The 13291-nt window shown below is 34.9% G+C and overlaps 1 protein-coding gene across 1 annotated transcript in view; it reads right to left on the minus strand.

The window, feature by feature from the left end:
- Window positions 1-13291, minus strand: part of RALGAPA1 (Ral GTPase activating protein catalytic subunit alpha 1) — a 224228-nt gene that overhangs the window by 150896 nt on the left and 60041 nt on the right. Inside the window, 3 exon segments of the mRNA XM_036842171.1 lie at window positions 7050-7289; window positions 9736-9944; window positions 10969-11107. Coding sequence (XP_036698066.1) covers window positions 7050-7289; window positions 9736-9944; window positions 10969-11107 — 588 coding nt within the window.

Genomic DNA, 13291 nt, shown 5'->3' on the forward strand with positions numbered 1-13291 from the left:
AGCCTTCAAAATCACGAAAAACTATTACACAGATTCTCAATTTTGCAAATTTATCATCAGTATTAAGCAGGTAAAAATAGCTTTCCTAATACAATCTAATCTTCAAAATTGATTTCTTTTCAAAACATGAATGATTCATTGGAGTCACCATCCTAAAATCTATTTTTCCTTAACTTTTACCTTAAAAATCACTTTAAAAAAAATAGCTGTTACAATAAAAATAACATCTCAGAGAACTTCAGTTCCCAGCAATATCATAAAAAAGATATCCTGGAATCTACCTGCACAGAACACCTAAAAATTATCACAAAAAAATGTAATATACATATTTAAAAGAATGGCTCAGCTTGTGAGGATATTCTGAGTCTAGAACAAAATGGAAGTATTAATCTAGAGAGGCGAAATAATCAATGCAGCTGCTGGGTGCTGCCCTGGACAGCCTCCAGAGCTTTGGTTTAAAAGGCCAACTGTATGGAGGGGAGAGACAGATCAGAGTCCTACGTATAAAGCTGATAACAATGAAGGCTACATCCTCAATACAAAGGTGAGCTAGGAGGGAAGAAAAAAACTTGACTCCAGAGAAGAGTCAGTGAGGAAACTTGTCTGTTGACTTGGGGTAAGGAAATATGAGAGAAGAACAGCCTTCCCTGCAAATTCATATTCTCAGGCTGGCCATCACCTAACTTTGAGTGCTGCAAAGTGAGAAGAATCATAAGCTAAGAATTGTAATTTAAAGTAAACCAAGGTTGACAGGACCCCTGAACACCTGAGAGAAGCAAGTGCAAATCCTCTCTGGAGAAACACATCCTTCAACCCAGGTTTCAAAGTAATTTCCACAAAATTCCAAAGAAATGTAAGCTCTTAACACAAAAATCCAAAACAAATGAGGGCGAGTAAACAGAAACAACAAGGCCAGAACTGCAAAAACTTAAGTTACTGGAATTACTGGAATAAGGAATATTAAATAAGTATTTTAATACATTTTAATTTAGAAGAAAATGAAAATATGAACAAAGAATAAGCCACTGCAAAAAATGACTAGACAGATATTAAAAAAACAACCAAATACAACTTTTAGAAATTAAAATATAAAGAGCATCATAAAAAACACAATAGGGGAATTCTGTTTCCAAGAGTGTCATGGACCAGGTAACCTGACCAACCTTACAACTAAAAATACAAAAATAATACATTTTTAAAAAAACTTTAATCTTCTTAAATGCATTGGTGAGCCATAAAATAGGAAGAAATATTTGAAAATAAAAACCTACATAAAGGGCTTCCCTGGTGGCGCAGTGGTTGAGAATCTGCCTGCTAATGCAGGGGACACGGGTTCGAGCCCTGGTCTGGGAAGATCCCACATGCCACGGAGCGGCTGGGCCCGTGAGCCACAACTACTGAGCCTGCGCGTCTGGAGCCTGTGCCCCGCAACGGGAGGGGCCGCGATAGTGAAAGGCCCGCGCACCGCGATGAAGAGCGGTCCCCGCACCGCGATGAAGAGTGGCCCCCACTTGCCGCAACTAGAGAAAGCCCTCGCACGAACCGAAGACCCAGCACAACTAAAAATAAATAAATAAATAAAAATAAAAGTAGCTAAAAGGAGGAGGAAATTATTTAAAAAAAAAAAAAAAAAACCTACATAAAGTCCAAACTCAAGAGAGGTCTTAGGTGTAGCAATAAAGCTGACTTTCACTTTGAATGAAACCAATTACTTTTATGGAACTACTGGGGCAAGGAAGGAAGAACAATAGGAAACCTCCAAACAAATTCGGGGTTCCAAAGAACTATATATCATCAGTGTGATGCTGAATTAGAAATAAACCCACCTCACTAAAAGTCTGCAAGGAAAACTGCCCATATTTAGATGCAAAGTAGATAACAGAAACCTTGTCATAAACACTCACCAAAAGCTAGTCTTAATACAGGTTTATACTGTACATTCATATTATCTGGCTGGCTTAAACTTCAAATCAAGAATTCAGTTTAATGTGAAGTTGGAAGTGTTTCCTTGCATCTATGTGAAGCAAATGCAATTCCTCTCTGGAGCAATCAACCTTTAATAAACCAAATCAAGAAACAGTCATAAGCAGCAAAAGCTCAGAATCAAGGTTCTGAATTTCTGAAATCACAAAATAGTGCAAGAAATATTACAAGATATTGCAAGAGAATATAGCATCATGAGAAGGAGCATTCAGAAACAAAATATGGCAGAATCAGACCTATAAAGACCTCAGGAATATTAGGGTGATCAATCAATATAAAATAAATAAGTTTCATATTAATACATAAAATGTAAGTAATGAACTAGAGACCATAAAATTGACCAAGCAGACTGGCCAACTTCCAGAAACAGCTGTAATTAGAAAGAAAGTATCCGGAATGTAGCACAGAGAGACAATGTGATGGAAAATATATATGAGAGGTCAGCAGACGTATGAAGTGGGAAAGGTCTAACACACATCTTGAAAGGCAAGAAAAAAATGGGACAGAGGCAATGTTTAAAGAGAGAATGGCTGGAAAATTTCCAGAATTGTCAAATTATACTAATCCATAATTACAGTATCCCCAAAGTATCCCCTGAAGAATAAATAAAAGGAAATCTAGACCTGGACATACCACAGTAAAATACAAAATGCCAAATGCTAAAAAAAGGTACAAAAAGAGCCAGAGAAAAGATAACTGCATTAAAAGTTCAACTGTTGATTGACATCTCAACAGCAACAATGTAAAACAGAAAAGTGGGAAAGCATCTGAGTGCCCTAAATGTACTAGATGAAAATAACTGTCAATCTAGAATTTTATGTCCAGGGGAAAAAGTACTTCAAGAATGTGAGCAAAATAAAGACATTTTCAGAGCAAAAACTTGTGTTTGCAAGCAACGGACATCCAAAAGTAAATTCTAAATGATGAACTTCAAGCAGAGTGGGTTGGCCAAAAAGTGCCTTCGGTTTTTAAAGTAAAACTAAAAGACACATTTTCCATTTTCACCAAGAACTTTATTGAATAACGTATTCATCCTTTTGTTCTGCTACCTTCTGCCATTTTTCAGGCAACTTCATAATTGAAGTTGCCTGAAAAACTTATCTTTTTCCCAAAACTTTTTATCTTTTTGAGCAAAGAACTGTTCCAGGTGCCTTTTACAGGCTCCAGGGAATTGAAATTTTTTCCATTAAGAGAATTTTGTAAAGACCAAAATAAATGGAAATCTGAAGGTGCAGTGTCTGGTGAATACGGCAGATGAATCAGAACTTCCCAGCAAAGCTGTAATGGTTTTTTCCTGGTCATCAAAGAAACACGTGGTCTTGCATTATCCTGATGGAACATAATGCATTTTCTACTTACTAATTTTGGAGGCTTTTCGTCGAGGGCTGCTTTCAGTTGGTCTAACGGGGAGCAGTACTTGTTGGAATTAATCGTTTGGTTTTCCGGAAGGAGCTCATAATAGAGGACTCCCTTCCAACCCCAATATATAAAACATCACCTTCTGGATGAAGATGGGCCTTTGGTGTGGTTGGTGGTGGTTCATTTTGCTTGCCCCACGATCTCTTCCGTTCCACGTTGTTGTACAGTATCTGCTTTTCATCCCCCGTCACAATTTGTTTTAAAAATGGAATGTTTTCATTACATTTTAAGTAGAGAATCACATGCGGAAATACAGTCAAGGTTTTTTTTCGTTTAACTTATGTGGAACCCAAACACCAAAGCAATGAACATAACCAAGCAGGTGCAAATGATTTTCAATGCCTGATTTGGATATTTTGAGTATACTGGCTATCTCCTGCATGGTATAACATTGATTGTTCTCAATTAATGTCTTGATTTGATTGCTATCAACTTCAACTGGTCTACCCGACCCTGGAGCATCGTCCAGTGAGAAATATCTAGAATGAAACTTTGCACACCACTTTTTAAAAAAAATATTTATTTATTTATTTGGCTGCGCCAGGTCCTAGTTGTGGTGTGTGGGGTCTTGGTTGCGGTATGTGGGATCTAGTTCCCTGACCAGGGATCGAACCCAGGCCTCCTGCATTGGGAGCGTGGAGTCTTAACCACTGGACCACCAGGGAAGTCCCCGCAAACCACTTTTGACTTGTTTGATAGGTCACAGCACCTTCTTCAAACACCGCAGAAATCTTTTTTTTGCATTTCAGTTGCGTTTTTACCTTTCTTGAAATAGTAAAGCATAATACGCTGAAAACGTTGATTTTTTCTTCTATCTTCAATATTAAAATGGCTACACAAAAATTCACCGATTTTGATAAGTCTTTTTTTAAATGCACACTGGTATGACAATTGTCACATACAATCTAACAAAACTGTTTCAAATGAAGTTAAAAACAACTAAGTGCTGCTAGAGCCATCTTATGGAAAAAACCAAACGAACCTTTTGGCCAACGGAATAAATGGAAGATCTGAAAAGGGAGAAATCATAATCAAAAGAAGTGATGAATATAACTAAATGTAAATCAATATTGAATGCACAGAATAATAATATTACTGAGTTAAAATACAAACATGCAAAATAGAAATGAATTATTTGGTAACAACAATGTATAAGTTAGGGGGAGAAATTAGAGTAATAATGTTCTACGATCCTTGTATTGATTAGGAAGAGGGTAAAAAAACACTAACTTTATATTTGGAAAGTGAAGTATGTATGCTAAAATTTATATAGTAATCACTAAAGGAAAAGGAATAGAGTAAAACTTTCAAACCAAGTGATGGGGAGGAGGAGGATACAGAATGAAAAAACATCAATTAAAAACAAAGCAAAAAATAAGGGAATTATGAAAAAAATACGGACATAAGAAAAATAAAAAGAACAAAATAAGATAGTATCAATAAATCCAAACATATCAGTAATTATAATAAATATTCGTTAAAAGACAAAGATTTTTAAAAATCCAACCATATTTACAAGAGACATATAAAATGTAATGACATAAAAGGGCTGAAAATAAAAGGATTTTAAAAAAATATACATGAGGCTAATTATAATAAAAAGAAAGTGGTACAAATGCACTACAAGTAGATAAAGTAAGACTACTACAAGTAGACTTTAAGCAAAAATAATTGCTACAGATGAAAAGGGCCATAAATAAAAGGCTTAACTCACCAAGAAGATATAAAATTATAAATATGTATGTACTTAATTACAAAGCTTCAAAATACATAAAGGAAAATTTATGGAACTACAAAGAAAAAAATAGACAAATCACCATCAGAATATAAGATTTTAACACACCCTTCTCCATAACTGTGAGGTCAAGCTAACCAAAAATCTTAAGTAAGAATATAGAAAAGCTGACTAACGCAATAATAAGCTTGATCTAACAGACTTTAATAATCATGAATTCCACAGAAAAGAATACATTCTCTTCTAACACACAGGACATTTACGGAGGCTGACTACATAGTGATTATACAGACTATATTCTCTGACCAAAAGAATCACATTAGAAATCTGTAAGAAAAAAGAAAACTAGAAAAATCTTATATGTTTGGGAGACAGACACTGCTAAATAACTCATAAATCAAAGAAAATTAGAAAATTTTTAGAAGTGAATAATAACAAAAATGCTATACATGGATGTTTGTAGACTGTAGCTAAAACAGCATTAAGAGGTAAATTAATAGCCTCAAAAATGCTTATATGAGAAAAATGTGAGGCTAATTAATTAACTAGGAAAAGAACCATCAAATAAAATCAAGAAAAGCAGAAATAACAAGGAGCAAAAATTAATAAAAGAGAAAACCCACATAAAACACATAGGATCAACAAAGCCAAAAGCTCATTCTTTGCAAAGACTAATAAAACTGACAAATCTCTGGTAAGAATCATCAAGAAAAAAAGCAAACAAGGAACAAATACTAACAGGAATGACAAGGGGAAACATGAATATAAATGCCCCAGAGATTAAAAAGATTATAAGAGAATGTATTTAAAAACAAATGTAATGAACAAATTCCTAGAAAAACGAACACACTCAAGCTGACTCAAGAACTAGAAAACCTGAATAGTTCTTTAAGCTTTAAATTTTCCCACAAATATTCCAACCGTATTTGTCAAATATCTTTCCTTTCACATTTGTCATATATTCTGTCAAAACAAACCTTAAACTTGGCAACTAAGAATCACTGCCAAAGCTGGACAAAATGCTACAGCAAGTTTGTTTCTTTAACTTAGATTGACAAAGCTAATGCTGCCTCATGCTTTCTTTTACATATCAATAAACGTGTAGGAGATGAGGATCTGCTTTGCCTGGAGAGCTCCCTGGCATGTGAAGGCAATGTGGCACAGAATAAACAGCACTGACATGGGAACCAGGATCTGGAAGTCTTAGTCCTGGATCTACCACTTACTTGCTGTGAGACTTGAATGATCCCCTTCAGCTACAAAACTCAATGATGTTTACCTGCAAAAGTTAAGTACCTTTGCTATTAAGAGCAAATGATTGGTTTTCATAAGGTTTATTTTCCCATAAAATTTCTATGTAATTGAGAATGTGCACTTAGGAATTTCTAGCTATCTTTACGTGAAATAGCTTTTATTTGTTTTCCTTCCCTCTCTTTCTTTATTTTATTCCCCAAATAATATCTGCCTTAAGCAAATTTAATTTCGGAATGTCTTAAAGGACAAAACTGAGCCTCCAAGGGGAGGATAAAGACAATGAAAACATCGCTTCTTATATTCATAAACCATTTTTTATTGATGTTAGAGTGAAAGATAACATAATTTTACTATAATTTATTAATCAAATGGTAGGAAGAAAAGTTTCAAACCATAAAGTGAGTCACTAAGAAAATTATTCTGATAACAGAAGGAATATTGGAGGGGAGGGGATAATTATTAAACTAAAGTTACCATAAACTAAAAATATAAATAATTGAAAATATTAAAGAATTAGATGTAATAAACCAAAAAACTAAATATGAACTTTAAAAAACATTTCCATGAAGAATAAATTTTAAATAGCTTAAAGTCAGTATATTCAATATTAAAAGCAAAAGTCTATATTACAAATTAAAAATACTGAGAGGTATTTTACCTGACGAAATATCTCTGTGACAAAGTTTACATTACTTCTTTTAGAAGAAAAAACTCTGCGAACTATTTCAATGTCTGTGAGATGTTCTTCATCAATACTACAGAGACTAGAAGAGCTAGGTTCTCGCTCCGTGAGAGTGCTTGTGTTGGAATGAGACTGCTCGGGTTCTGTAGTTCTATCTGTTTTATCGGCATTATCATTTTTGTTTTCTTCTCTGGATACCAAACTAGCAGCTGCTCTCTAAAATAAAAACAAAAACGGGAGAATATCATAACCATTTAAATCAATATTTTGTCTTCAAATAGCAAATACTGACAAAATCCAAAGCATTCCATAAGTAACTTACAGCATTGTTTAGAATCTATGCACAGAGTTTCATTTAGAATCTGTTCTAAATAGTTAAATGGCAATGAAATAACTTAATATCTAAGTGATATAGTGATACTCACTAATCATCTATTCAATTAAGTTTATTTTTCAGTATGTTCGCAGAACAAGTTACTAATTAAACTGGGTAAAAGAATAATGCCAAATGGAGTCAGCTCAGCTCATCAATAATAAATAAATACCTTAATTCTGGAATATTTATTCAGTAAGTTTTAATGTGTAAATTCATCTCTATTTTACCTTAGACAAAAATTATACAAAGGAGGACTTCCCTGGTGGGAAAAAACTTAAAAAAACAAAGGAGGACTTCCCTGGTGGCGCAGTGGTTAAGAATCTGCCCTGCCAATGCAGGGGACACGGGTTTGATCCCTGGTCCAGGAAGATCCCACATGCCACAGAGCAACTAAGCCCATGTGCCACAACTACTGACCCTGCGCCCTAGAGCCCACGCACCACAACTACTGAGCCTGCATGCCACAACTACTGAAGCCTGCATGCCTAGAGCCCGTGCTCCACAACAAGAGAAGCCACTGCAATAAGAAGCCCACGCACTGCAATAAAGAGTAGCCCCCGCTCTCTGCAACTACAGAAAGCCTGTGAGCAGCAATGAAGACCCAACACAGCCATAAATAAATAAATAAATAAATAAATAAATAAATAAATTTATTTTAAAAAAATAGAAAAATTATGACAGAAAAAGTAGAAATGAAGCTAAAATAAAATACATATTAGAAAACTCTACATTCTAGTAACAACAATTTTCACCATGACTGAAGATGATGGCTAAGCCTAGAGAAAAAGTTAAAGGCTTAAGGCAGTAATAAAGAAATTACTACCATGATATGATAGGAGTAGCACTATTCTGTGGTATGATAAATTACTTTCTGGTACATTATTCAATATTTGGTCTCAATTTTGTCACCTATAAAATAAAAGAGTTTAAGTAAGTATGTAGATGATCTCAAATATGCTTCCCAATTTTAAAAAATCTCTAATTTTTAGTTTACTGAGCTCTGGCATCAGATAAAATAGTTCTGCTTGAGAGTTTCTACACTTAAAAATTCTTTGTAGAGAACCTAGAACAACATTTTGAGGAAAACACATCACATAATCTGCTATAGATAAATAAAAGGCCAGGGGGAATATAAGTCAAATTTTCTGAACACTAATGAACACACTTTGTACCTCCACTTAATTTTTAAAGGATTTAAGAAGTTGTATAAAAAGCACACACATATAAAATATTTTTAAAACTAAATGAGGAAATCCGAGAAAAGGAAAACAAAATAGTTTAAAAAACTGCAAAAAAACCAAAAACAAAAAAACACTGCAATATAGACAATTTCAGGAAAAAACACACATTGAGAGAGGAGAGGAAAGTGAAAAAGAAGTGTGAAAAAGAGGGAAATGGTTTAATTAAAAATAACAGAATTTTAAATATTAGTCCGTCCATAATACAGCTGTGTAACTTTACATTGCATTTCTAGAGTCAGTGTTCTTCGTGAAAAGAAGTGACATGAGATGGAGACAGGACTTTAAAACAGCACTCTGCGAATACCTAGAAATCTAAAATGAACTACGAAGGTCATCTGATTGCAAATTGTTTCAACTGCAAGAATTTGCACAATTCAGAATATTTTTATTTGTACAATTCAGGATGTTTTTAGTACTGTACAATTAACATAAAATATAGAAATAAGCTGAGACTTGTATGTGACTGAAATTATCTTCTATACCTTACAGGTTTTATTTTTTTATTAAGGAAACTATTGGTTCTATAATAATTGTTAAAATTCGGATTTATAAAATACATTTATACAAAGAAAATATCATTGTTATTTGTTTTAAATGTGTTCTACAACTAAGGCAACTGAAATCAGTGGACAAATCCCTAAAGCCATGTCTAACTTTAAGAAGCTTACTCTAGGGCTTCCCTGGTGGTGCAGTGGTTGAGAATCCGCCTGCCAGTGCAGGGGACACGGGTTCAATCTCTGGTCCAGGAAGATCCCACAAGCTGCGGAGCAACTAAGCCCATGCACCACAACTACTGAGCCTGTTCTCTAGAGCCCGTAAGCCACAACTACTGAGCTTGTGTGCTGCAACTACTGAAGCCCTCACACCTGGAGCCTGTGCTCCGCAACAAGAGAAGCCACCGCAATGAGAAGCCTGCGCACTGCAACAAAGAGTAGCCCCCCGCTCGCCGCAACTACAGAAAGCCCGTGCACAGCAATGAAGACCCAACACAGACAAAAATAAATAAATTTATTAAAAAAAAAAGCTTACTCTATGTGTGTATTACCTGAATATTCTTTGGCAAGACTTCACCTTCCATCCCAGGAATATGAGGTCCTGTATGTGGCTTTGGCTCCAGCCAGAATGAAACCAGCCAACGAATGACAATAACACGAGCCTTAATGAAAGGCTCCTTTGTACAATAGATTGCTTCATTGGTTTCAGCATCCTTCTTTATCATGACATAATGTGGCTTTGGTCTCATCTGTGGGATATCTATGCAAAATAAAACGAAAACCAAAATAAGAAAGAAATTATGCTTAGATAAATCTATTTTTTAAATATTTGAGAAAACATTGTGATAATGTTCTGGTTTAAGAAACAGAATTAGTACATTTTAAAATAATTTGCTAGATATTAGCATGGGATCTAGAAGACTGAACCATATACAGCTGATATATGGAAACATGTCTTTTTGCAAAATATCACTAAAAAATCATTAAAAGTACAAAGAAACTTCCAGAGCCATTTAAAATTAATGAGACCTTACTTCAATTAACCTAAGTCTGAAACACATATTTTGACATCATACAAAGTATTAGAATTTTTACAGCAAAATTATTTTTAAAGCAAATATTGTTCCCAATGGTAAAGGTTTGCTACTCTAATTTAAATCATTTCTACTAGCCCTAATGGCTTTGCCTAAGCTTGTTAGCTGCCTCATCTTGGCAGAGCTTAAAACAGAAACATCTTTGTGCAAAAAGGACACTTCCACATACAGGCTGTCAATGCCTTCTATACATGGCAGAGGTCTACTTCTAACCCAGGGCTGTCCTTGAGGCTATAGCTTCAAGATTCCAACAGACACTTTGGCACAGTCACTAAATACTGGACAAGATATGATCAGAATATACAACAATGTAATTATTCATACAGAATTTGCAAAAGACATAGAAATTGAACCCACCCAGAGGGACCTTTGAAAATATTTATAACATGGTTAAAAGATCATACCAAACATTAGAATTAAGTTTAATTTATAATCATAAATATTTCTGGTAGGCTAACTTCTCCAGTAGGTGATATCCAGAGAATAAGTTTTTTAAAAATCTCTTCACTCTCAATGAAAACTTTCTACTAATAAAACTGCACTTTCAGTATGAATCACAGTATAATATCTCCAATTAATCAATATAAATTAAATGTTATCAGTTTTCTGCAGGTAACAAATGCTAACCTTACACTGAGGAATGTTTTATTCTTATGTGTAATATTTTAGAAAATTCCAAAGAATACCTACCAAGTACAGGATGATATAAACTGTTCTCTTTACAGATGTTTGGAAAAATATAAGGCAAGTAATATTTCTTAAAATGTGAAAACAAAAATGAAAATCCTCTTTCTTGGTTTTCTTTGTTCTTCCATTCTAAACTTTTTACCTAAAATTAAACAAACAATTAGAATCATTCCAAGAGAAAGAAATTATTAGCTGTTATAAACAAGCTTGTAAAAGGTTACTTAAGCAATAAAATAAACTGTTACACTGCAAAGATATATAGCTAAATATATGTGTATGTACATATATATATGCACATATAAAAAGTGGTCTAGTACCATGCAAATGCATTATACAGTTGACCCTTGAATAACTCAGGGGTTGGGGTGCTGACCCTGCGTGTGCACTTGAAAATCCATGTGTAACTTTACAGTCGGCCCTCCATATCTGCAGATTCAACCAACAGTGGATTGTGTAGTACCAGAGATCATATTTACTGGAAAAAAATCTGTGTATAAGTGGACCTATATTGTTCAAAGGTCAAGGATACATGTTATCTTTCAAAAATCTTGTAAGTTAAAATGTGCTCTGGAAAACTGTCAAAGTTGACTTAAAACTCGGCTCTACTACTGAGAAAGCTGCTAATGTTCTTTCCTCTTTCCCACTTCCTGAATAATTCAGCCTAAAAGTCATACAAAATAGGCATATGTGAGAGGAAGGAAGAGAAGGTATGAAATAGTGGCAGTCAAGTGCAGGTGATCAGAGCCTGACCACAGGAGGCATTCATGAACGGGGTATAACAGAGGCAGTAGCCCAAGGGGGACCCAGAGCCTGAGAGGGGTGAGGACAGTATCCATAAGTGTAGAGGGGAGTAAACAAGAGGGGGCAGAGTTGTAAAATACAGGGTGTGAAAATTCCAGTAGGGTGAGGAAGATATGTAAGTAGGGGGATAGTAAAGGCCCAGAGTGTACCACAGTGAGCTACTACTACACAGTAACTTTAGAATGGCTAAAATTACAGACTGACCATACCAACTGTTGGTGAGGATATGAAGCAACTTTAAGTCTCATACATTGCTGGTGGAATACAAAAAGCTACAACCATTTGGAAAAATATTTGGCAGTGTCTTAAAAAGTCAAAATATGCCTACCATACAACCCAGCCATTCCACTACTAGGTATTTACCCAAGGGAAAAGAAAGTTTATATTCACACAAAGACTTGTTTACCAATATTCATACCAGTTTTATTTGTAATAGCCAAAAACTGGAAACAACTCACATTACCATCAACAGGTAACTGGATAACAAATCATAGTACATCCATACAATGAAAAGCTACTCAGCAATAAAAGGGACCAAACTATTGATACATACAATAATATGATTTTTAAAATAATTATGCTGAAAAATAGAGAAGCCAAACCAAAAAAAAAAGGAGGTACCATACGATTCCATTTATCAGAAAATGCAAACAATAGTGAAAGCAGTCAGATTAAAGTTGCCTGGGGATGGGATGATGGGGGGTGGGGCAGGTAGAGAAGGGTGGATTACAAAGGGATCTGAGAACATTTAGGGGTGATAGATGTGTTCATTATCTTGATTGTAGTGATGGTTTCATGGTTGTATACATGTAATAAGATTTATCAAATTGTACTTTTCAAACATTACAGTTTACTGTATGTCAAATATATCTCAATAAACCAGTAAAACAAGTTTAAAAATCCACATGAAGTACAAAAGTTTTTTTTTTAAAGAAAAACTGGTAATAATCACAGTAACAATAACTACCCACCACTGAATACCTACTATATGTCATGCATTTGTTTATTCTAAGTACTATGCACTAATTACTTAAGCCCCAAACACCAAAATGGGATAGGTATTATTTTTTATCTCTACTTTAAGCACAGAGAGGTTAAGTAATTTGCCAAAAGTCACACTATCAGTAAGATGTAGAGTCAGTATTCAAACCCTGGCAATCTCATTCAGGATCCAAATTGACTTCATAATGTTTGTTTCTGAGGCACAAGGAACTTCTGTGTTTGGAACAGTTACAAGAAATGTGTATATGCTAAAAGTGTTTTCATCAATAAGGATATTCACATTTCATATATAGAGATGAATAGGTTACCTTACGAAATACACGCACCTAAGGACTTCCCTGGTGGTCCAGTGGTAAAGAATCTGCCTTACAATGCAGGGGACGCGGGTTCGAAACCTGGTCAGGGAACTAAGATCCCACATGCTGCAGGGCAACTAAGCCTGCATGCCACAACTACTGACTTGCACGCCTCAACTAGAGAGCCCGCGAGCTGCAAACTACAGAGCCCACACGCCCTGGAGCCT

The sequence above is a fragment of the Balaenoptera musculus genome, chromosome 2 (assembly GCF_009873245.2).
Source record: "Balaenoptera musculus isolate JJ_BM4_2016_0621 chromosome 2, mBalMus1.pri.v3, whole genome shotgun sequence".
Lineage (NCBI taxonomy): Eukaryota > Metazoa > Chordata > Mammalia > Artiodactyla > Balaenopteridae > Balaenoptera > Balaenoptera musculus.